This window comes from Rhinatrema bivittatum, chromosome 5 (genome assembly GCF_901001135.1).
Source record: "Rhinatrema bivittatum chromosome 5, aRhiBiv1.1, whole genome shotgun sequence".
Lineage (NCBI taxonomy): Eukaryota > Metazoa > Chordata > Amphibia > Gymnophiona > Rhinatrematidae > Rhinatrema > Rhinatrema bivittatum.
This window is the reverse complement of record NC_042619.1, coordinates 299,221,611-299,247,786: the sequence shown is the minus strand read 5'-3', so window position 1 is coordinate 299,247,786 and position 26,176 is coordinate 299,221,611. Positions and strand designations below refer to the sequence as shown.

At 40.9% G+C, this 26,176-nt stretch overlaps 1 protein-coding gene across 1 annotated transcript in view; it reads left to right on the top strand.

Moving 5' to 3' along the window:
* The window catches only part of LOC115092831 (hexokinase-2), a gene marked incomplete in the record, with an annotated part of 149,332 nt that overhangs the window by 82,835 nt on the left and 40,321 nt on the right, over positions 1-26,176 (top strand). Inside the window, 5 exon segments of the mRNA XM_029604163.1 lie at positions 5,727-5,822; positions 7,080-7,179; positions 13,510-13,693; positions 18,113-18,268; positions 18,861-19,094. Of these exon segments, the coding sequence (XP_029460023.1) occupies positions 5,727-5,822; positions 7,080-7,179; positions 13,510-13,693; positions 18,113-18,268; positions 18,861-19,094 (770 nt within the window).

The following is a 26,176-nucleotide window of genomic DNA, read 5'->3' as shown; positions in this document are numbered from 1 at the left end:
TGACTGTGTTCCATTAAACCATGTCTTTCTATATGCTCTATGATTTTGATCTTTAGAATAATTTCCACTATTTTTCCCGGCACTGAAGTCAGGCTCACTGGTCTATAGTTACCCGGATCACCCCTGGAGCCCTTTTTAAATATTGGGATTACATTGGCCACCTTCCAGTCTTCAGGTACAATGGTTGATTTTAATGATAGGTTACAAATTTTAACTAATAGATCAGAAATTTCATTTTTTAGTTCTTTCAGTACCCTAGGATGGATGCATGCCATCTGGTCCAGGTGATTTGCTACTCTTTAGTTTGCCAATCTGGCCTGCTACATCTTCCAGGTTCACAGTGATTTGGTTCAGTTCGTCTGACTCATCACCCTTGAAAACCATCTCCGGAAGTGGTATCTCTCCAACATCCTCATTAATAAACACGGAAGCAAAGAATTAATTTAGTCTTTCTGCAATGGCCTTATCTTCCCTAAGAGCCCTTTTAACCCCTCGGTCATCTAATGGTCCAACCAACTCCCTCACAGGTTTCTTGCTTCGGATATATTTTAAAAAGTTTTTATTATGATTTTTTTGCCTCTATGGCCAACTTCATTTCAAATTCTCTCTTCGTCTGTCTTATCAATGTTTTACACTTAACTTGACAGTGCTTATGTTTTATCCTATTTTCTTCAGATGGATCCTTCTTCCAATTTTTGAAGGATGTTTTTTTGGCTAAAATAGCCTCTTTCACGTCACCTTTTAACCATGACTCTAATCGTTTTGCCTTCCTCCACCTTTCTTAATGCATGGAATACATCTGGACTGCGCCTCTAGGATTGTATTTTTAAACAATGTCCATACCTGTTGAACACTTTTAACCTTTGCAGCTGCACCTTTCAGTTTTTTTCTATTTTCCTCATTTTATCAAAGTTTCCCTTTTGAAAGTTTAGTGTTAGAGCTGTAGATTTACTTATTGTCTCCCCTTCCAGTTATTAGTTTAAATTTGATCATGTTATGATCACTGTTGTCAAGTGGCCCCATCACCGTTACCTCTCTCTCACCAAATCTGCATTCCACTAAGAATTAAATCTAAAATAGCTCCTTCTCTTGTTGGTTCCTGAACCAGTTGCTCCATGAAGCAGTCATTTATTACATCCAGGAACTTTATCTCTAGCAAGTCCTGATGTTACATTTACCCAGTCAATATTGGGGTAATTGAAATCTACAAGGTCAATAGTGCAAGTAAAGAGATCAAAATCCCATTCACTGAATATTGAAAAGTTTATTAAACATTAATCAAGTTCATCAATTATTTAGTGTGGCAACTCCATATCGGTAATAGCAAACATCTATGTTATACGTCCCCTGACACGGTCCCGTGTTTCGCGGAGGCTGCATCGGGAGGGACCCAAAAGAGTTTATTCATATCCATTCCAGTCTTCTCAGGAGGTAATTGAAATCTCCCATTATTATTGCACTGCCAAATTGATTAGCTTCTCTGATTTCTCTTAGGATTTCATCATCTGTCTGATCATTTTGTCCAGGTGGATGGTAGTATACTCCTATCACTATACTCTTACACAGCACACATGGGATTTCTATCCATATAGATTCTATTAAGCATTTAGTCTCTTGTATGATCTTTATCCTGTTGGACTCTATACCCTCCTGGACATAAAGTGCCACACCCCCCACCAAGTTGATCCTCCCTATCATTGCGATATAATTTGTACCCTGACATAGTACTGTCCCATTGGTTATCCTCCTTCCACCACATCTCTGTGATGGCCAACTGTCTCAATCTCATCATTTACTGCTATACACTTTAACTCTCCCATCTTACTTTTAGACTTCTGGCATTGGCATACAGACATTTGAAAGTGTGTTTTTTGTTTGTATTAACAACCTGCTTTTCAGTTGTTAGGGATAATTTGGAAATCATTAGTTTCGGTGATTTTTTACGTAGTCCATACATGGACTTCGTTTACTTTTATTGAAACCTCTCTGTTGGGATGCCCTAACTCTCCTGTTTCATTAGTATCCTTTATTTTTCGTGTGTGTTAAAGTTTTGCAGTCATTTCAATGAATTATCTACCATAGTATAAGTACATAGTAGTAAGTGAATGTGCACTTAAGCTTTGTAATATGCTGTAAATGATCTCCTTTAATGCGTTCATTTCTTACTAATAGTTCAATTTTTATTAACTATTTTGTAATCCTACTTTTGCTACCAGTACTACAATTTGAGGTGATGCTAGTGGTGAATGTGCGAATGGGGATTTGGCATTAATTGCTTTGTAGCTCTTATCACTGCCTCTGAGTAATGTAGATGTTGAGAGAGTCTTCTCTCAAGTAAATGTAATTAAGTCCAAGACAAGAAACTGTATGGCCAATGCAACTCTTTCGGCAATAACGTAAGTGTATTATGGAATGAGACACCAGGGTATTTGCTGTACAACTTCATGCCAGCCAGTAATAAGCTGAAACATGCTTGTTCTTTTATAAAACTACCTGGGAGCACTGGCTCTGGAGAGAGTTCTTGGAGTTTTGGCGCATTGGAAGGTGTTTAGAGGAGGAGCTCCTGGGAAGGCCTCATGGAGAGTTTTCTTTGAGAAGTGATTTGGGAATTTTGTGATCTTTACCAGCTCCCAAAAGGAGAGCCATTTTCCCTTTTCTGGAGGGGCTGGATTTTTCAGTCATCTACCTCCTATAACCAGATAACAGTGGGGACAGAGAGCTGGATTTGAGCCCAGTTTTAAAAGAGGGAGGGTTTTGTTCAGAGTTTTCCCTCCAGCTATGATTGGGGAAGAGGAGAATTTTCCCACCCTTCAAGGGAAGGGTTTATTGAACATTGATTAAGATCAGAGGAGGAAAGCTAGAAAAAGGTGCACCATGGATAAAGAAACTGCAGTCCATGGAATTGTGATTCTTCTTTTTATGTTAATGATTATTTTCCATTCTGGCATGGATCCTGTTTTTTTAAATTGAAGTAAACCTGTTTTTGTTGAACATCACCACACATCTGCTGGTAGTGTTTCTCCATGTGTCCTAAGATCTTCTAAAGTGAGTATCCCTGAATTATGATTAAGAACATAAGAAATTGCCATGCTAGGTCAGACCAAGGGACCATCAAGCCCAGCATCCTGTTTCCAACAGAGGCCAAAACCAGGCCACAAGAACCTGGCAATTACCCAAACACTAAGAAGAACCCATGCTACTGATGCAATTAATAGCAGTGGCTATTCCCTAAGTATAATTGATTAATAGCCATTAATGGACTTCTCCTCCAAGAACTTATCCAAACCTTTTTTGAACCCAGCTATACTAACTGCACTAACCACCTCCTCCGGCAACAAATTCCAGAGCTTTATTGTGCATTGAGTGAAAAAGAATTTTCTCCGATTAGTCTTAAATGTGTTACTTGCTAACTTCATGATTGAAAGGGTGTTTGCAAGTGATCATCTGTGTTTTTTTTTTTAATCCCTGCCTATTGCACCAGGAGCCCTGGATGTTTATACCTCCTCCCCACCAGTGGAACCCCAGCATTCCAGTGGCTAAACTTGTTGTGAAATGGCAGAAAGAATTAGAGGTCCAGGACTTTGAAGAACTAGCCCTGGGAAATGTATGGCCCTTTTATTCAGTCTCTAAAATAGAGAGAGTTACATTAACTATTTGTGTAGCACATACCAGTTGTACACAGAAACACAGGGAGGATAATTTTTAAAGGCATTTCCTCGGATAAAAGTGTTTTACCTGCAGAAATGGTCTGTTATACAACAGTCCACCTGATATACTGGTAAATGTCCTGTTTGATTATAAGTTTACCCATACTGAGTGTAGGCGTTCCTGGAAGCAGAGATGGAGAGGGGGTTTTGACTTGCGTTCTCAAATTTTCTACACACATAATAGGTATAATTGTGTGCAGGTAAATTTGCTGGGATAGTTTTCAAAATGGACTTGTTTGCTTAAGTCGTCTTTGAAAATTGGTGTAATCTATTCATGTTTTTGCTGCCCAATTTACATGAACTGTTTGTTCATTATGGGGGTCATTTTCAGCCCCTATTCCTTGAAGTTTAAAATCTCGTCAAGACAGACCATGACACACAACAAAAATCAATAAGAGACTTTAAGCTAAGGCAGCAAGGTCATGACTGAAGAATATGTAGATACAGGTGGGATTAAATTGAGGACAATATTTGAATATTATCAAATATGATGTTTGGGTCATTAACAAAGGGAGACACTCTGGTTATGTATGTATGTTACTAGTCAGCCTTTTGCTATTTAGTGTAAATAGGCATAGAATATCTACCCCAGTTTTAACTGTTTTGAACTTAAAAGTGAACTCCCAGTTTGGAGCACAGATTGACAAATCTGTTGTATGACCAGGAAGAATAAAGGCTCAAATATTAAAAGCAATCTTGAAGAGGCAAGCTTTCAGGCTGGATTTGAATCTGTTAAGAGAAGGAGGCTGGTGCAGGCATTCAGGAAAGCAATTTCAGGCATTTGGTACAGAGCCGGGATTTGGTGATGGAGTAGAAGAGATGAGACACAGGGGTACTAAGAGCATGCTGTTACTACTGTAAAGTCTTCATCTTACTCTAACAGATCTTTTGGGTCACTTTACCACAAGATAGCTAATTAGTGTTTCAGCTATCTAATTGGGTACCATATGTAATCCATTGTGTTCAATTGGTTTTCAGGGATGCAATGAAATATATTTCTGTGCTGTCCCATATTAATGGGAGAACATATTTTGCAATCTGCCAATCCTGCAGATAACCAGAAAGTAAAATGAAGCTTTTGGCTGTATGGGAAGCACAGTAGTCTAGTGGCTGTAATTGGGGATCAGTTGGATACTATAAGCCATTTTTGAGAAATTTATTAGAAACATGTGATTGCAGAAAAAGACCATACAGCCTATCTAGTCTGCTCATCCACAGCCACTGCTCAGCTGTACATCTGATTCCCTGTGCTTTTTCAGGCCTTCTTGATTTCAGATATTCTTCTCTCCACCACCTCCACTAGGAGGCTGTTCCATGCATCCACCACCCTTTTGGAAAATAAATACTTCCTTAGATTACTCCTGAATATATCCCCTTTCACCCTCATTCCAGAGCCTTCTTTCAGTTGAAAGAGGCCCACCTCCTGTGCATTGATACTTTGCAGATATTCTATCATTTCCCTTATCCCATCTTGCCATTAGGGTATATGTATTTAGATCTTTAAATCCATCCCCAAATACTTTATTACGAAAACCACTGACCAATTTAATACTCTCCCTTTGACTCCATTTGGCTTATATCCCTTTGAGGGTGTGATCTCCAGAGCCGAACGCAATATTCCAAATGAGGTCTCACTAGGGACTTACGCAGGGGCAATATCACCTCCCCTTTTTTTCTGCTGACCATTCCTCTCCTTGTGCACCCAAGCGTCTTCCTGACTTTTACCTTTATCCTCCTGTTTTTGGATGCCTTAGAGCATCAGTTGCAATCACTTCCAGATCCTGTTCTTATTTGTGCCCAAATGCATGACTATGACTGTTTTAGCATTAAATCTCAACTGCCAGGCTCTAGACCATTCCTCAAGCTTTGCTAGATCCTCCTGTTGCAGATTTGATTTCAACAGAAATGAAATTCATTGCACGGTGAAGCTAGGACTTGTGCTTAATAAGGTCTACACATCTGAAATGCCAGAAGGATACCTGGCCATATTTTAATATTGCCTTTTTAATGTGTTTCTAGAGTATTCTTGTTACCTGGACAAAGGGATTCAAGGCCAGTGGAGTGGAGGGGAAAGATGTAGTCTCGCTGCTACGAAAGGCAATTAAAAGGCGAGGGGTAAGTGTTACACCTGTAAAGCAAAATCCCTGTTGGCTTCTAAAGTGGACCGGTGTATACTTTCCTTTCTTAATTATATATTTCTTTTGTATTTTATTGATTCCTTATGTTTTATTGGCCATAAATGATATAATCAATAAAGAAAAAAAAAAACCCTCTGGTGGTGCAGCAACTTCAGAGGCTGTGGGTTTTGCAGGCAGATTCTGTGGGTTGCTGCCTCAGAGGCTGGAAGGTGGATTGAATTAATTGGCAGGGGCAAGCGGGCTCAGGATCTCCAGCAGCTAGAAATACACCTAGGGCAGAGCATCTCATGCCTATAATGTTGATCCAATAACCAATCAGATTTTCAGGATATAGACAATGAATATGCATGAGATGTTTGTATACTAGAATTCCAAAGTAACCCCTTATTGGAGCGCATAAAATGACAGTATCTGATGCTGGGGTGTTTGTGTTTCTGACACAGCCTCTGTGGGTTCAAAAATTACAAAAAGGTTAGCTAGATATTGTACTGACCCAGAGGCAAAAGCTATGTATTCTCATGCTAGACAAGGAAAAGAATAAAATCCTTTTTTTTTTTTTTTCCCCTTCCCTTCTGTGACCATACTGACTGCACTCCTCTAGCATAAAGCTTTAATCCCTTAAGCAGCTAACTCATACCTCAAATCCACGGCCATGGGATATAAGTAATCCAAGCCTTTGCAACTGGAATATGTTGTAAGAACTATAAACATGTATTCTTCTTTTTGATTGGTCAGCTTTAAACATTGCTATAGTCACATTACTACTTGAACTGAGATTAATAAAAGAATTAAAGCTTTTCAAAAAAGGCCTAAAAACTTGGCTTTTCAAAAAAGCATTTCACAATGAGAGCAATGACTAACAATACATACAGCTGAAAGTCACCAACAAACAGAAAATTGACAATTTTATTATTTGTTCCCCATTATTAAATATTAAATTGAAACAGTATACACATATGATTTCCCAAAATCATATAAATGGTAACCCCAACCCATCGCTCATTTAGAGTATATTACTGAACTATGTAACCGTAAAATATTGGCACACCATGGATAACTTAGAAACCAAACCAACCTATTTCGTGCCGAAGTGTAAACCGTTGTGATGGTATATTACTAAATGACGGTATAGAAAAATTTTTAAATAAAATAAAAAAGTCAGAGTACTGACACCTGATAGGTAAAAAACCCAAAATGTGGCTTAATGCTTTTATTTTTCTCTTTCTTTTGGCAGGACTTTGACATTGATGTGGTTGCTGTTGTGAATGACACTGTAGGAACAATGATGACCTGTGGATATGATGACCACAACTGTGAAATTGGGTTGATTGTCGGTAAGGTGGCAGCATGACATGGTGTAAATAGAAAGGGGTATATTGGGGAGAGGAATGGTAGGGCAGGCTGTGTATAGAAATGCTTGCTGACAGTCAAGAGCATACGTATTTTCCAAATGTTTAGGTATGCAGATGGGGCCCACCCTTCTCCACCCCCCCCCCCCACCCAAAGCGCTGCATTGATTTGGAAGTAGAGATGTAGGATACAAGAGTGCCAGGCAGGGAATGGTCTGAAAAATGCTCTAAAAGAAGCCAAAATATATGATGCCCGGGGCATGTGCATTACTGTTTACATGGCTGTAATAATGAAAGTGCAATGACAAATTCAACCTTGGGTTTAAGGAAGGCAATAGGTAAGGATAACGTAACTCTCTAGCAATTCACTTTATAGCCATTATAGATTCTTATTTTGTGTGTTTTCATTATATTTCTCCTGGAAGTTCCCCAGCTGTCCACTGTTTGAAGAGAAGCTGCATATGAAACTGAACCCACTAGTTCATCATATGCCAGCAGGAGTCATGTTTGCAGAGCTGTTATCTTCCCCAACCCCCACCCTCCCCAAAGACTTGTGTGCATCACCCCTGCAACAGGCATACTCTTCATTGGGTATGATTGGGGAAGGAGGATAATTTTCCCACCCTTCAAGGGAAGGGTTTATTGAACATTGATTAAGATCAGAGGAGGAAAGCTAGAAAAAGGTGCACCATGGGTAAAGAAACTGCAGCCCTGTGCAGGGTTGGGAAGGCTTCTGTCTGAGGTGACTGCACTGAGCTCTGAGAGAAACAGCTGGCTGTGGACAGACACAAGAAGATATCCCTCACCAGAGCCTTTTGCTCCACAGTTGAGCCATAAGACTTGGGCCATTCTCTTATTTTCGAAGGCTTTATTTCAACCAACATCATATTGTGCATCTGCCATTCTTTTCTGTATAATGGATAATGTTCATTTTAGTATTGTTTGCTTGATTCACAAGCATTTTATGACTATATGGAATAGGACAGCACTACTGAGAACAAAGGGGGGGAAAGTGAATTGAATTCACCACTGCCAGTGTCAATGATGTTCCACTATGTGGAATGTGCTGGCTCAGATGCTTTAATTAGCATCTTGAGAGAGTTTTCAGAGTAGACATTTTAACAAGACTGAAACTTGCTATGTTGGCCAAATAGTTTCTACTTACTTTACTAAAAACAGAAGTTTCTGTCCAGCTTTAGCATTAAGCTCTCTGTGTCTAGAAAAACAGCCTGAAACTGTAGAAATGTAGAACCTTACCAGGTCTCTATTACGAAGAATATTCCATTGGCATAGATGGAGGGAAGGGATACCACCTGGTTCTCAACTCCCCCATGTGGGCTGCTGTAGTGGTTGCTGCTTACTGCCAGAAAAAGCAGAGCCCCCCCTATTGTGATATGTATTTTTAGTGTGAGTCTGGAAAAGAAAGGATTGTTTTCTTTTAGTTTTTTATTTCTTTTCCCTCAATTACTTTGGAAAAGAGGGGCCTATGATTAGAAGAAAATCAAGAAGGTATGTTTTTATTTCTCTCCTGCTTTAATGAAGAATGTCTGTTCCTATTTATGGATTGTTTTGGGGGTTGCTTTCAATCCATCCTTCCTCCTGTCTGGATTTTGAGACCATCTGAACTCTTCTTCCTGAGGACTTCAGCCTCATAATTTCAGAAGTACTAAGGAGACTGGTGTATCAACCAAATGTCCCTGTGGAGAAAGGAAGAAAAGTGACACCCATCTGATATAAGTTCACTTGAAATAGCACAGATAGTTTGGAAATTTAGTTGGGAGGTGCCCTCTAGGTATTAAGAGGATTGAAAAATGTTGGAAAATCTTTTTAAGAAATTTAACCAAGACATCTTGATTAAGCTGCGACAAATTGGGAATGGAAGTGTCATCTAGCTCACCTGTATATCATGTTCAAGTTGGGAGAAAGCTTGAAAATTACCTCTGAAATTGGGGAGGGATCCAGATGGGAAGGTCTTGCACTACAAATGTTGCAGAAAGAAGAAACCCAATGCATACAATGCTTTCATCCAGCTCATTGTGCTGGATGAATCTGTCATCAAAGGCACTAATCCTTTCCTTTGCACAAATACAAAGGGAAAGGGAGAAGTGGACAACAAAACTCAACTAAATAATTCACAAAAGGAGTCCAGGAACAGCAGTAACCTGAACGAAGGAAGCTGGAAAGCTATGAGCACAAATGCTCATAGTTTGGGCAATAAAATCCCAGATCTGCAAGCCCTAATGGTAGAGGCGGACTTGGACATTGTTGCTGTCATGGAGACATGGTTCACGGAATCTCACGATTGGGATACGGCAATACCAGGCTATAACTTGTTAAGGAAGGACAGAGAGGATAGGAAAGGGGGAGGAGTGGCTCTTTATATCAGAAACAATATCCAGGCATCTGAGTTGAAAGGAAGATGGGGCAATGAAGAAGCACTATGGGCCAACCTAAAAAAAGATGGGACATCCATTTTTATTGGAGTGGTTTACAGGCCTCCAAACCAAAAGGAAGAGCTTGACAGAGATCTGGTTGAAGACATCCAAAAGATGGGAAAGAAGGGAGAAGTGGTGAACGTTGGAGACTCTTTAATTTGCCAGACGTAGACTGGAGAATCCCATCTGCAGAATCTAACAATAGTAAAGAAATAGTGGATGCTCTGTAAGGAGCTTTGTTCAAACAAATGGTAATGGAACCCATGAGAGAGAGAGAGCTATACTCTATTTAGTGCTCACTAATGGAGATAACGTCTCTGATGTCCAGGTGGGCGCCCACCTCAGCACCAGTGATTATCAAACGATATGGTTTAATATCACAAAAAGGATACGGAAAAGAAGCACACGGACTCAAGTTTTGCAGTTCAAAAACACAGACTTTGATGAAATGGGGAAGTACCTGGAGGAAGAACCAGTAGGCTGGGAGAACACGAGAGATGTGGAACAACAGTGGATCAAATAAAAGGAGCAATTACCAAGGCAACAAATTGATATGTTAGAAAAGTAAAGAAAAGCAAAAGACAAATGAAACCTATCTGGTTCTCAAAGGAGGTGGCTGACTAAATAAAGGCTAAAAGAACAGCGTTCAAGAAATATAAAGGATCCCAAAGGGAGGAGCACAAATAAGAATATCTGGTAGAACTGAGGGAGACAAAGTAATCAAGTTGGCAAAAAGTCAAGCGAAAGAAAGGTGACAAAACATTTTTCAGATACATCAGTGAAAGGAGAAAAGTTCAAAGTGGTATAATGAAATTGAAAGGTGAAAAGGATCAATGTGTGGAGGGAGATGAAGAAATGGCAGAAATATTAAACGAATACTTTAGTTCTGTGTTCACTAAAGAGGACCCTGGAGAATGACCGTCGCTAGTTAACAAGAAACTGGAAGGAAATGGAGTAGTTGTAACTCCATTTACAGTAGAGAATGTATGGGAAGAGCTGTAGAAACTGAAAGTGGACAAAGCCATGGGGCCTGATGAGGTTCATCACAGGATACTGAGGGAGCTCAGAGATGTGCTGGCGGGTCCGCTTTGTGACTTGTTCAATAGATCCTTAGAAATGGGAATGGTGCCGAGCGATTGGAGAAGAGCGGTGGTGGTCCTGCTTCACAAGAGTGGGAACAGAGAAGAGGCTGGTAACTACAGACCAGTTAGCCTCACCTCGGTGGTGGGAAAAGTAATGGCGTTGCTGTTGAAAGAAAGAATAGTGAACTATCTACAGTCAGAAGTACTGCTGGACCAGATGCAGCATGGATTCACCAGGGGAAGGTCCTATCAGACAAATCTGATTGACTTTTTTGATTGGGTAACCAAGGAATTGGATCAAGGAAGAGCGCTCAATGTCATCTACTTGGACTTCAGCAAAGCTTTAGATTATGGATTATTAGGAAAAGAATATAGAATAAAACAGAGAATATCATAATGCTTCTGTATCACTCCATGGTGCAACCTCATCTTGAGCATTGTGTGCCGTTCTGGTCACCACATTGCAAGAAATATATAGCAGAATTAGAAAAGTTACAGAGAAGGGTGTCTAAATGATAAAGGGGATGGAACAATTCCCCTATGAGGAAAGGCTAAAGAGGTTAGGACTCCAGCTTGGAGAAGAGATGGCTGAGGGCAGAAATGATAGAGGTCTTTAAAATAATGAGTGGCAAGGAATGAGTAAATGTTAATCAGTTCTTTTGAAAAACACAAAGACAAGGGGACACACAATGAAGTTAAAATAAATAAATAAGAGAACATATTTTTTTTACTCAATGTTTAAGCTCTGGAATCTTTTTTTTTTTTTTCTCAACCTATAATTAAGTTCTGGAATTCGTTGCCAGAGAATGTGCTGAAATGAATATAGCTGCATTTAAGAAAGGTTTGGACAAGTTCCTGGTTGAAAAATCCATTAACCATTTTTAAAGTAGAGTTCAGAAATCCACTGCTTATTCTTGGGATAAACAGTTTGTAATCTATCTACCCCTTGGGATCCTGCCAGGTACTTATGACCTGGATTGGCCACTGTTGGAAACAGGATGCTGGGCTTCTGTTAATGTTTTGGTATGGATGTGAACCCTGGGCCGAGGTGAGAGATGATTCCGCCCACAGGGAGGAACCCCTGTGGGCCTAGTTGAAGTACGAAGAAAGTACTCATGAGACGTGGTTCCAAGGGAAGTCCTGAGAAGTAGAACAAACAGAAGTTCAAAGGCAGGAAGGCCCTCCAAGGAGCGGATAGCCTAGGAATGCGGAAGAGCCCCCGAGGAGCGGGTACTCAGAGCGTTCACACAGCAAGCCAGGAACTGGAACCGGTAGTCCAACGAGGAAACTCCTTGCTAACTCGTCAGTGCATAGGGCCGGTCTGCTTAAGGACAGGTAGCGAGACTGTCATCCGGATGGGACGCCCCCGAGGTTCCCACCATGACTTGTACATAGTTGGCCCATGTGAGCACGCGCTTATGTGACTCCAGAAGCAAGATGGGGGTCTGCAGCGCCCACGTCGTCCCAGGAATGCCAGGGAGGTCTGCGGTGACTGGCGGAGGCAGCCAGCCACTCATCCTAGATTTGATGGTGCAGCGAAAAAAGAGGTGAGCATGAGGTCGCAGCCATCTGTGACTGGGCGCAACAGCTTCTTGGTCTGACCCAGGATGGCAAGTCTTATGTTCTTACTTAACAAAAAATTTTTAAATCACCTATCATGTAGAATCAATTGTTGAATCACATAGCAAAAATATTCTCCAAAATATTTTTAATTAAAAAAATTAACAAAAAGGAATTAAAAAAAAAAAAAAAAGATTGGAGGAAAAGATTTCAATTTTCTTTCATAGCAGAGCTTTCATTGGTGATATAAAACATCATTAGAAACATCTTCTTCCAACCTGATCATTTTATGAAAATTTTAAAATGTGAAGCGAAAATCCATATAACCTAGGGGTATTTAAACATGTATATTGAAAGAGGAATATTGCAGAAAGATTTCTGGAGCAATTCACATTCTGTAACTTAAATACTGAAAGGTTGGAAGGAAATGTTTCTGACTATTGATAGTTTATATTCTCAATGAGAGCTCTGCTCCTTGAGAAAGCTGAAGACTTTCTCCAATCCTTTTTGAAAATTTCTTTTTAGAAATAAAATTTTCTGGAAATATTCTAATTATATTACATTACATTTTCTTTTTACATTTTTTTAGGAATCCTAGTGTTGCAGTAGATGGATTGGCATTTCTTTTTTTATCGAAGCTTTTGTTACAGCAAACAGTTATTGAACAATATTAGCTCTTATTTTATGATCTGTTTATTGTAGTTGGTTTTAGAATATAATCTTATGGATGTTATATTGCTCTATTGCTTTTTATTTAAATGTTTTTATTAATTTGTGTTTAGATTGCTTTGTTTGATATGCCTTCTGTATTTTGCATTTTTCTGTTAACTCAATGTGAATACTCCTAATTAAAAGGTGAACAATAAATAAAACCTGATGACAAACAATTACATTTTACTCTATCAAACTTTTTATTATAACAAGTATGTTATGTTGACTTTCTGACTGGTTTCTTGTGACATCTATATGTGCATTTTGACACATCCTGGTGTCTGCATTACTTTCAGTCCCTGATGGTTCCAAATGCAGTTAATATAACTTTGAAGGTAAATAATTCCCTCTTATATGGAAATATACAGTGCTGAGCCTTCAGTCATTCGCTGCCAGTTCATCAAAGGATGGGAAATGAAGTTGATAAATGCAGGCTTGTGCATCGTCACCAGAAATGGACATTTTTCTGCCTTAAGAATTGCAGTGAATTAAGATCTGTCCTCCCTCTGTATCTGTCTTTCTTTCAGGTACTGGAACAAATTCCTGCTACATGGAAGAGATGCGCCACATTGACCTGGTGGAGGGGGATGAAGGGAGGATGTGCATAAACATGGAGTGGGGAGCTTTCGGAGATGACGGGTCACTGAATGATATCCGGACGGAATTTGACCATGAAATTGACATGGGCTCGCTCAATCCAGGAAAACAATTGTAAGTGAATTACAAAAGTTGCATTGGCCCTTGCTCTATTAAAAGAAAACAACTTTCTTTAGGATGTTTTTTACTCTGATCTACCTCTTGATTGATTCAGGATCTGGTAACTTACGTCAGCAATGCCTATATCTGAATTAAGGAGAATTTACCCTTGTAAATGCCCTCTCTATAAAAGCAGCTTTAGGTATGCCTCTGGTCTGGGTATTTGCATGCTGTATGTAACCCCTGGGTTGGTTGTACCCGGATAGTGATACCAGAAGCCATGTTTCAAATCGCAGTTCCAGGTGGTGCATTTCTTATAACTTTAAAATATCTCAAACTGCAGGGATCCCTGAGTGAAGGAAAGATAACTTTCAAGCCCTTGCCTTGCATTTGCTTAAATTCCAGTTCAACATTTTGTATACTACAGTGATGAGCACAGAAGCGTGAAAGTCACTGAAGTAAAATACATTGGAAGCTGAGTTTGGGTTCCAAAAATACTTTTACTGATTTAAGGGTACATTTTAAAAGCCCAACACATTCCAAAATCTGTATGTCGGGCTGGTGCATGCCAAGCAGATTTTAAGTCTGCTGGATACGCACGTACTTGCCGCTACACGCACAAATGAAAATTTTTAAAGGGGCATGGTCTAGGTGGGGCATGGGCATTCCTGGATTTAAGCTTGAAATTAGCGCGTAAATATTTACGCACACTGGTGCATGTCTGAGTCCCCTGCCGTGTAAGTAATAAAACAAAAAAATCTAGTGGGGTATTAAGGGTTAGGCCTAATGGGGGGAAGGAAGGCTATTAAACTACGGTAGGAGGGCTTAGAAATTCTATTCCTTAACTGGGAACGAACTGGGAAAATGGCCAATGGCATCTGTACACATGAGGCCAGATTTTCAAAGGGGTACGCACGTAAGATATGCGCGTACCCCCCTGAAAACCTGGCCAAAACTCCCCCTGCGCGCGCCAAGCCTATGTTGAGTAGGCTCGGTGGCGCGTGTAATTTCCGGGGCTTTCCTGGGGGGGCATGTTGGGGGCGTGTCGCGGCCGGCGCGTCATCGGGGGTGTTCCGGGGGCGTGGCCGCTGCCTCTGGACCAGCCCCCGGACTGGACCATGACGTGCCGGCGCCTGGCTCAACGCGCGCAAGTTATGCCTGCTTCGAGCAGGCGTAACTTGTACAACAAAGGTAGGGGGGGGTTTAGATAGGGCTGGGGGGGTGGGTTAGGGAGGGGAAGGTGGGGGGAGACTGAAGGAAAATTCCCTCAGAGGCCGCTCCGATTTCGGAGCGGCCTCGGAGGGAACGGAGGCAGGCTGCGCGGCTCGGCTTGCGCGCGTTGACTCCGGATTTTAATGGATACGCGCAGCTACGCGCGTATCCATTAAAATCCGGAGTCAGGCTATTTAAAACATGCACACATATACTTATGTATGTTATAAAATGGCTGCGTTCCTGGGCACGGACCAATGAACGTGCGCACATGTGTGCCTGTGCGCTGCGTTGAAAGTCTGTGTGAAATGATGAAAACTGTGCTTTAGAACTGTTCAGTTCATTTTTCAATGTTACAAAAGCTTTAAATTTGTGACGTCTCAGTGCTTATGTTTAACATAAGCACTGAGACGTAGAAAAAGACCAATCAGCCCATCTAGTCTGCCCAGCAAGCTCCCACACTTATGTTCCCATCCTTGTCTGTTTCACCAACCACCAAGTTCAGGGCCCTTGTTGGTAACTGTTTAATTCAAATGATGATTTTAAGATGCTAAAGCCAATTGATTCAGTCTTTTAATCTGTTTCTCCCATCCCATTGGCATAGGGCAAGTTAGTGCTTCCCTCCATAGTTGAAGTATTAAAAGTGAAATACATTTTACACAGTCATTTATCTCCTACCTGTCCAATAATTTTCTCCCTTGAACTCCTTAGTTTCCTCACAGTATCTATTGGCATCAAGAATCCTCCTCTCTTCCAGTATCAGATTGATGCACCTCTAGATCTCCAGTAGATATTGATAAGACCCTGTTGGAGTCCATCCCAAATCCTTTCTCCTCCTCCCTTGGGCTGACTGTAAGTCATCCCTCCTCTGGATACTGACGATCCGCAGGTTTCTTCTTAGTGAAGACAACCTCTACCCTTTAAGGTTCAGGAACTTAAAAGTTGAATAGGTAGGGAGGGTGGAATAAAACTGCCTTATCTAAAAGATAAGGCAGTTTTATTAATTTAGAATCCTCTACAAACTTATCAATCACCCACAAAGCCATCTTCAATAACACTCCACTGGACCTCAGAATTCCTCTTCAACTTCACATTTCATCCCGCCCGCTAAGATTAGCACAAAAAGGCACTCTACATGCCCCTCCCATTAAAACATCTTTAAGGAAAAGAGCTCTATCCACTGCAGGCCCCAAACAGTGGAATTTGCTTCCCCCTGAGCTCAGGCTGATTCATTGTCCTACCACGTTCAAGAAAAGACTCAAGACATGGCTATTCGGTCAAGCATTCCCATAATTTCTTGAGTCATCCATGTTTCCACAGACTGTCACAGACTATAGCCTCCACAGATTGTCACAGACTATTGCTACCCATGACTTAAGTTGATGTTTACTCAGCCACAGTAACTTCTTTCCCCCCCCTCCATTAGTTAATTTCCCTCCTATTTAGCTTGATACCCCTTTAATCCAGTTGTTCTTTTTCCCAGTTATGTTCTCCAAGTTGCTCACATCCTTGTTCATTGTGAGACATATTTGTCATTATTTGCTACTTGTTGTAATGTAAACCGGAATGATAAGTAACCCTGTTACTTGAACTTCGGTATGAAAAAAGTAATAAATAAAAGTAACTCAAAATCTCCATGGAGGTTCAACAACTTAAATCACTTGGGGAAAACAGAGGACAGCCCTGAGCATGGTGCCCCTAGAAAAGAGAGAGAAAAATCCACACCTTAACCAGGGTGGCCTGGCTTCATATACCAGAGGAGCCTACAAAATACTCTTCCACATGGAAGAGCTATAAAACCCACACTACTGTTAAGTTTGTTTCCTCCCAAAACAAAATGGTTTTCTCCTATACTCATTCCTAGGAAGGATCTTATACAATCCTTACATGTACATAATAATAATTAGAATATGTTCAGTATCATTATTCCCAATAATGGGGGCACTGTCATGTACAACCATAAGATTTCTGAAACTTATACATGGCTGTTTTCAGGATAGACGACAATACATGGTTTGGAACAGGGGAGGATAGAACAATATACATTTACACAAGGTAACCAGACAAATAGGGTGCGCATGCATGCATCTATGGGACCCCTCTCCTTAAAGCTTTTCTTAAGAGGTCTCTTCCTTGTTGATAATGCAAAGGAAGCCCATTATTATATATGGCTGGTTAAAATGTGAGAGAACAGCAATTTTGTATTTTCATTTATGATTTGGATGTTTTTAAATCTCATCCTAATGTGGAGGAATCTGTCAAATTTGCTATCTCCTGCAGCCTTTTGAAAAGTACTGCCACCCAGTGCTTAAAAAATGCAGTGCATCCTCTTCTTAGTTTAGTTCATTTATGTACTTGATTGATCACTTTCATTGTTAACGGCAAACAATTAACAAATAAAACATAGCACACAAGCTGTTTGATAAAAAGTTTACAATTCAGAATAGTGCAGCGAGGTTGGTATGCGGGCAGTCCAGGAGGGAGAGGGTGTCACCTTTGTTAGCCTTGGCTGCACTGGCTTCCTGTTGCTAAGAGGGCAAGTTTTAAGTTATTAGTAATGACCTTTCACTGTGTTCATTTTGTGTGGCCCTTGATATCTTTTAGCCAAGTGAGCATGGCATGTGCCGAGATGAGTGCTTAGGGTGCCTGGGGGGGGGGCATGATTGGCATTTTCTCGAGGCTGGAAACTTAACGCTAAACGTGCCTTTATGTCTGCTGCCCCATAAGTTTGGAATAGTTTATCTGTGGTGGTCAGAAAGGAACTAAGTTTTTATATGAAGTTTTGGAAATTACTTAAGGCACATCTGTTTCAGTTTCCAGAGGAAGGAGTTGGTTTACTTAATTTAGGGCCAGTTATGTTGGGAGAATGAGTTGGAGGTGGCTTTTTGGATCATGACAGCTGGCAGCAGGCAGTTGATGGCTGTCTAGAGTGGTAGGGCTGGTACTGGGGTATAATTGTAATTTTAATATTATGTAATTGGTCTTTTTTTTATGTGACATTTGTAAGCTACATTTACTGTAATTTTACTGCTTATACGGTATCTACATTTTTAAAATAAATACATGATCTTAGCTGTATGCTAACATAGTTATCTAAGTACAAAAGAAATTGCTCTCATTTGCTAAGGATTGGTGTGTCAAAGCCATAATGTGTCTTTCCACAGAGTTAATTGATAAATATTAGTTGATTGCAAAGGTGAACTTTTAACTGTGTGTCTGCAGGTTTGAGAAGATGATCAGTGGCATGTACATGGGTGAGTTGGTCAGACTCATACTGGTAAAGATGGCTAAGGAGGACCTTCTCTTCATGGGCAGGATCACACCAGAGCTTCTCACCACAGGACACTTTAAAACGGGATTCGTCTCTGCTATTGAGCAGTAAGTGTGACGCACTGCATGTACATAAGGAGGAATAACTCTTGTTAGTAAAAGTGCAGATTTAGTTACTGAACAAAAAGTGGTTTCAGATCATAACCATTGCCCTGATCTTCCCTTTTCCACCTCGCTGTTTACTGTCAAGCTGGGGTTTACTGGATCACAACCGGAAATTGCATGCAAACGGCGTAGCATGCTTGAAGTTGGGATTGTATGGGGTACTTGTTTCATTTTTTTATAGCACTTTTAACATAAGTTGCAAAAGCACAGTCTGCTAAAATGCATAGCCTGGCTCACTAGGTGGTGAGGTGAGGTCTAGCAGGTGCTACACGTAAAACAACTTGAAAATGCCCAGAATTTGTTTGGTTAAGCTAATTTTTGATAGGGTAACATTAAAAAGTGCTAGAAAACCTGTGCATATAAATGTTTGTTTCCATGCTTAGCTTAGCTCTATCCTTTATCCAGCAGTTTCTGGTTTCTAAGTAACATACCACACCACCTTTCTGTTCCAAAAGATGCTGAATTTGAACCAGTTATCGAGCTCCCTGTTGGTTTATACTACCAGTTCATAGAATTTTATTTTTTTTTATTTCAGGGACAAGGAGGGCATACAGAAGGCATATGATATCTTGACACAACTTGGCCTAGAGCCCTCTCATGAGGACTGTGTGGCCACCCAGCGGATCTGTCAGATAGTTTCCACCCGTTCAGCTAACCTCTGTGCTGCCACTCTTGCTGCTGTGCTACATCGCATCAAGGAGAACAAGGGGGTAGAGAGACTGCGATCAAGTATAGGAGTGGATGGATCAGTGTACAAGAAACACCCTCAGTAAGTTAGGAAGCGACATGTAAATACATAGGGGAAAGCAAGTAGGAGACCAAGTGATCTTGGAGTTTCAGTACTCTAAATTGCGATATGCTTTCTGGGGAGCAAATTAACCTGGTTTGGAGTCTGAGGTTTGTGAGTTCAATGTCCGAGAACCCTAGCTGGTGAAAATAGGTTGTAGCAGCATGGAGTGCTGTGGTGTATAAGTGGAAACCGTGATATTTGGTGGTGGTGGGATCCTGAACCTGGGCCATAAACAAATGATCAGGAAAGCTCATTCCTTCCTGAGTAGAAGGCTGTGTAACAAAATAGTGTGACATGCTGAAGGGACCTGTGAAACTGGAGGATGTAATAGCTCAGACTGGCAGATTAAAGAATCACTGGGACTGGATGGTATTTACCCCAGAGTTCTGAAGGAACTCAAAGATGAAATTGCAGTCCTGTTTCTGGTGATTTGCAACCTATCATTTTAAAACAGCCAAATTTGAAACTAGTTTTTAAAAAGGGTGATCCAGAAATCTTTAGACTAGTGAGCCTGGCATTGGTGTTGGGGAAAAAATGGTCAAAGCTATTCCTAAAAAAAAAATTGACCACATAACTCTCGCCCATTATAAAATTTAACATGGATTTTGCAAAATAAACTTTTGCCTTAACTATTTAATACATTTTTTTGAGGGTGTAAATAAACATGGACAAAGGTTAATATAATGTATTTGAATTTTCAGAAGGTATTTGACAAAGCCCCTGCTGAGAGACTCCTCAGGGTATTGGGAAGTCATGGGATCAGAGACAGTATCCCATTGGTAACTGGATAAAAGACAGGAAAGAGAGAGTAGGACTAAATGGTCAGTTTTCCAAATGGAAAAGGATTGTTAGTGTAGTGCCTTCGGGATCTGTATTGGGAATTGTGCTATGTAGCATATTCATAAATGATCTGGAGTAAGGAATGAGTGAAGTGACCAAATTTGCAGATGACACAAAATTGTTTAGAGTTGTTGAAACAGCAGTATTTTGTGAAGAACTGCATAAGGGCATTGTGAAACTAGGAGACTGGGCTTCTAAATAGCAGATGGCAATTTAATGTGGACAAGAGCAAATTCCTCTCTTAGTCAGAACAGGTCATGTGAACAGGTTATGCATGCCAACCAGCAGATGGAGACAGAGATCAACAAGGCTCGTTGATGACATTCTTTATATACCTCCTTGCTGACACCAGCCTGTCAGTATTCTCTGTCTCCAGCACATGGTGGATATGTATCCTGTGCTATGGACTCAAGCCTGATAGACTGACAGGGAAAATCCTCAGAGCTCCTGAGGTACAAGACTAGATCTCCCTCCCTCAGTTGAGCAGGATCCTTGAGCATTCCCAATTCAATTGCAAGCACAGCTCCAGAAGTTAGCAAGTAGAACATTTAAAACCATTCGGAGAAAATTCTTTTTCACTCAACGCACAATTAAGCGCTGGAATTTGTTGCCTGAGGATGCAGTTAGTGTAGCTGGGTTTAAAAAAAGGTTTGGATAAGTTCTTGGAGGAGAAGGCCATTAACTGCTATTAATCAAGTTGACTTAGGGAATGGACTCTGCAATTACTAGCATCAGTAGCATGGGATCTTCTTAGTGTTTGGGTAATTGCCAGGTTCTTGTGGCCTGGTTTGGCCTCTGTTGGAAACAGGATGCTGGGCTTGGTGGACCCTTGGTCTAATCCAGGGTGGCAATTTCTTATATTCTTAATGGGAGAAATGCCTTGGTGAATCAGGCCCTTAGTTTGGAAAATCATTATCTGACAAAATTGATTCCATTTTATCTGGGCATAGCAATATACAAGGGCGAATGGCTTCCCATGAACAAACTGTCATGAGGAGAAATTCAAGGATTTGGAGAATCGGTGAAAAAATCTGCAAAAATGTGATTTATCTTTGATTAAGGATAAAGAGTGTATACATCAGCTACTTGAGAATTGTTAGATTTTTTTTTTTATTTTCCTGAATCCAGTTTGTTTTTTTCCCATAGATATGCTAAAAGATTTTATGTTGTAGTTTTGAAAGTACCTACTGAATCTTTTCCACCCATTAAGGTTTTCTATCTTTCTGAGAGTGAGTCTGAGGGTTCTACTAATAAAAATCTGGTGCCTTCAGCAACATCTGAATTGGACTTAACTGGTATCTTGCACGACTCTCAAAGGTATCTACTCAGGCAGCGCTGTTAGTTAATTATGCCCTTGAGCCAGATAAGGAGTGGACTCTGAAATTGTTTGTTCGTATTAAAAAAAAAATGTTTCTTTTTTGGGGTATAAGGTAGTTATCGTCCCTGATGTGGCAAAACCCATTCAGAGATGAGCTTTTATTTGTTGAAGAAACAGAGAGCTTTGGTCCTAGGAGATGGTTTCATTCTAAGATTTCCTTGTAAATGTCAAGTTAAGTGGGATAATAATTACTAGGATCAGCTTGAGGGCTTTTTTTTTCAGAACTGAGAATTGCCCATAGTTGAGACACATCTGATCAAGATTTAATTTGTAGGGAAATAGCCAAGAACAGAGTCCTGGCACTTCTTTTCAGGTTTGTGGTAGAACAGCAGGGGGTATTTTCCTCTAGCCCCCCCACCCTTTCCATGCAACCTGCAGGGAAGAGAAGGGGGGAGGAGGTGAGCCAGGAGCACACAGAAAAGAGAACAGCCACTCTCCTCCTTAATTCAGCCCCTCCCTCCCACCTCTCCTCCTGTATTGTAGGGAACAAAAGGGGAAGGAGGCGGTACTGAAGCAGATACAACAGAACAAAGAACAGATGTGTAAAGAGTTTTGAATTGGCACAAATTTTAAACTGGTGAGCAGTAGTGCCGATTGTCAAGGCTTCAACCTTCCGTCTTGATGAATGGCACTGACACTACTGCTCACAGCTTTCAGACTTGTAATAATTCAACCCTTTTTTTGTGTCCATTACTGGAGGCTTAATTTCTGACAGAACAACCCAGAATGGTGTCCTATCTCTTTTTTCTGGGACCCAAGGAAGTGGAGCAGAGCCTGTAGTGTATATCAGTTCTGGCTCCTGAGGAATGGAGCAGAGTCAGTAGCTGCTTGGATTATTTATGACACCCACCCCCTACCCCAGTCTTTGGAAGAAGCAGAGAATAACAGAGTTTTGACGCTGCTTATCGTGAAACAAAAGCAGCCACATGGTTTTGATTTTTTTTTGTGCAATTTCCCAGCACAATTTAGGAGGCTATGAAGGTAAAAAAAGAGAAATGGGGTGAATGCCTGCCAGCTCCACTGTTTCTGCCACTCCTGGGTATGTTAGCTTCCTGTTTTATCGTGTTGGCATCCCAGGCCCCACTGCTTCTGCTGCTGGTGACTACACTGGTGAAGATGAAAGGGCCAAGAGACTGGATGAGGGACTGTAGGGGCAGGAATGCGTGGAGGGATTGGAAGGATAGTGAGTGATGGAATGGGGAAGGGCAAAAGAGTGAGTGAAGAGTTCAGAGAAGCTGTGGATTATGTGGGAGAGAGGGGGAAATAGTGAGTTGGGGGATCAAAGGTGCTGTGGGATGTGTGTGAGGGGATTGGAAGGCTATGAGATATGAGCAAGATGATCAGAGTGGGGGGCCAGTCTGTGAGTGAATTAATAGGAGGGGTGGAGAAAGTGTGATGGAGGGGAGTAGATAGGTTTGGGTGTGATGGAGAGATTGGGGGAGAGAGAAAAGAGTGAGTAAGGAGAGCATGTAGCTTTGCTCCCTTCCATCCATCCCAAAGGAGGCAAAGAATGGGCCATGCTTTTTGAATTCCAGGTCCCACACTCCTATCCAAGGAGACTGAGGATAGCAGACAGTGCACATCATTCAGCTCCCGCACCCCCAAAGCAGAGGTGAGCTTGAAGAGGAAGCCTGTTCTTTACTGGCCAAGGAGAGAGAGGGTGATCTCTTTTCCATGGAGAGAAAGGACTAGAGGATCACCAGGGATAGGGGTTAGGGGCTTTAGGGCCATTGGGGGTTGGAGAAGGAGAGGTAAAGGACCACTGGGGAATTTATAGGGGAGGCTGGGAATGGAGGATCAGGATTACCAGGGCAGAGTGGAGGAGGGAGTTGGAGAACTCTATTCTCTCTATCCACCATCTCTTTACCTCCACGATCCTGCATACAACTCCCAGCCATCCTTTGCCAACTAGGGCTCATCGAGCATGTCAAGAGTGTGCTCAGCTATGAGGGGGCGAGACAGAGTTCACACCTGGCCCTGGCCCTGCCCCTTTGCACAGGTCACAGCCCCCTCTACAGTTCCACTTCCTTTTTGCCTACAGATTAAGCTCCGCTGAGTATATCTATATTAAGAAGAAGCACGCATTAAATTATATTTGACATCATTTTTTATTCCCCTCCCCACCCCATATATTGTATAAGTTTCTTCTTGGCTTTATATTTTCTGTAATAACTGCCAGTTGCTAATTTCATGGAGGGTCCCCTAGTCCTAGTGTTTTGAAAGAGTAAATAACCATTCTCTATTTTCCCGTTCCACTCCATTTATGATTTTAAGTTGAATTTTTATTGAAATTTTAAATTAAAATACAGGTAGAAAAACCATTTCCAGAAAAACAAAATTTAAAACAAATCGTAGGAAGTATTTTTTTCACCCTGCACACAATGAAGCTATGGAATCTGTTGCTGGAGAATGTGGTTAGGACAATTAACATAAATGGGGTTCAAAAGAGATTGGACAAGTTCCTGAAGGAAAAGTCCATAACTGTTATTAGCCAGGTAAATACGGGAAAGTCTGTCTTATCCTTCAGAAGGTGATACAAGAAAATGATCAACTGTTGGGAATTGGACAGGTACTTGTGATCCCCTGTCCGCCAATGCCATAGACAGAATGCAGGGCTTAATGGACCTTGGTTTGAGCTAGCATAGCATTTCTTATGTTCTTATGACCTTGTTAAATTATTTTATGAAAACTTGATGTGTTCGGTGGAGAAAAGCCAGTAAGAATCCTGGATAGGAAGTTGATAGTAAATCATTGGTAATGATCAACCTAGGTTGAATAGGACTCTTCTACTAGATGAAACTGGGTCAGCTGCTCCTTGTCCTCAGCTGATTTGAATGTGAAGTTACTAATTTGATCTCTGGTAAGAAAACAAGACTGTAGTAATGGATAGTAGTACAGTGAACCCTCTTCGAATTAATTCTAAATGGAGAATTATTAATTTATCATTGAAGGGTGAACAATTGAGTACATTGCAACACACTGCATGTAGTGCAGGCACCCACAGAACACAGTAACCTAATGCCCAAAATCTTGTGCCAGAGCAAGTCAGCATTGACACAGTTGCGTGATTAGGGTCAGTTTTTGTGTTGGCAATCTTGAGCTACTATGAAAATGGTGATGTGACAGTTGTGTAAAGTAGGTAGCTGATTCAGAGCACCTCTCCTCCCTCCCCCCACTCCCCCAAAAAAACCCAACCTGTGTGGATAGCTGTGAAGTGGATGTGAAAATGCTGCCTATTGGGACAAGAATGGAGCCTCAGGATGTATTCTTGGGTGCTATGAGACTTGACCTTGAGAGAAGGCTGGCCCTATGATAGCACAGATAAGTAGTTAAGCACTTACCAAAAGAAAAAAAATGTTGAGTCAGAAACGCCTTACTTGGGACACACGCTGCTCATGACTCCACCCCAGAAAGCTGGACTGGATGTGCTCAAGGCTAACCCTGGAGTAACTCCAAATTTTCTCGAGAAGAACACTCAAGCTCATCCAGTGCCTCTTCTATCTCCTTTATTTGTAACATTTTTAATTTATAATAAAATCTTTCAAAGCGATAAAGCAAATAACACAAAACTTAAAATTACAATAAAGTCATTTAAAACCAAGCAAACATTTCTCCCACACAATGAAAAGAGCTTGATATCTGCTTATAAAACTTTTTCAGAATTGGCATAAACAAGGATACCATTCCAAAGAGGATTAGCTCGTCTAGTGCTCCAAACACTAATACAGAAGAGTCATACCTCCAACACCATCAACCAAATCTTCACTTGGCAACAAAACCACATAAGATTTCTCCTCCCTTTCTTCTGTATTAGCCAGCAGAACTGACCCTTTAGTCTGCAGTCATCCTAGTCCAACATAGATTGAAACTGGACATAAAAACGCTCTGTCTATCTGGGAATTACAGAGATGCCGCTGCTCTATTAAGAACTTAGCTTCCGGTTTCAAATGTCACTTTAAATCCCTTTACTGTGATATTTAAGTCTCAAAAACATTCAGCATGGCTGGGATTTCTCTTAAACTTTCAATACCAATTTTATTCAGCCTGTGTCAACTCCTGCTTCCAGGATCCAGAAGCTGCATAGTCTCAATCCCTCTGTAAGCATAGACATTCCTTCAGTTGTTTTTTGGTAAATAATACAGCAGGACTTCCAATAACAGCAGCTTTTATTGGTAGAAACTTTGTTCATAAACATCTTTTCGCTTCAGCAGGTTTATATCACTTCTCCAGACAATTATAATATACTTTGCAGTGCTCAACAAAACAAACTATAGTAGCACAACAGGCTGTGGCAGTCCAGTTCTCCAGGATTAAGCCAAGATAGCTGATATTCAATTGGCTGCAGTATCTCCATTTCTCTTGTAGTTCCTTATTCTTAATCAATCACTTCCCCACATAGCTATAACAAACAATGTTCTACCATTGCTGGGGTTCTCTCTGTCCCAGCTTTATTTCTGTATCTTTGGAGTTCTTATCTTGACAATTTGTTTTGTATCTCACTTAAACTGCAACAGGTCCTGCCTTTGAATAAACATACAGCCTTTACCCGCAGCTCAAGCTAACTGGTCAAAAAAACAAAACCTGAAGGGCAGGGCTCAGCATGGTGACTCTGTATTCTCCTGTAATTAGCCCTGTCTGGCTCCCACAGGATCTCTAAGAAGCATTTCTTTTACTTATTCCTCAAGAACATTTACAAAGATTAAAGATTAACAAAAACATAAAAACCTCTCTTTACTTAATCTTGTGGGGTGCTTATTAAGTCCTGCTTCTGGATCTGGGTCCTCTGACTATTCCTCCAGCTCACCAAGCTGTTGGGCTGAGCTGTCTTTCTGGTCCTGAAGTC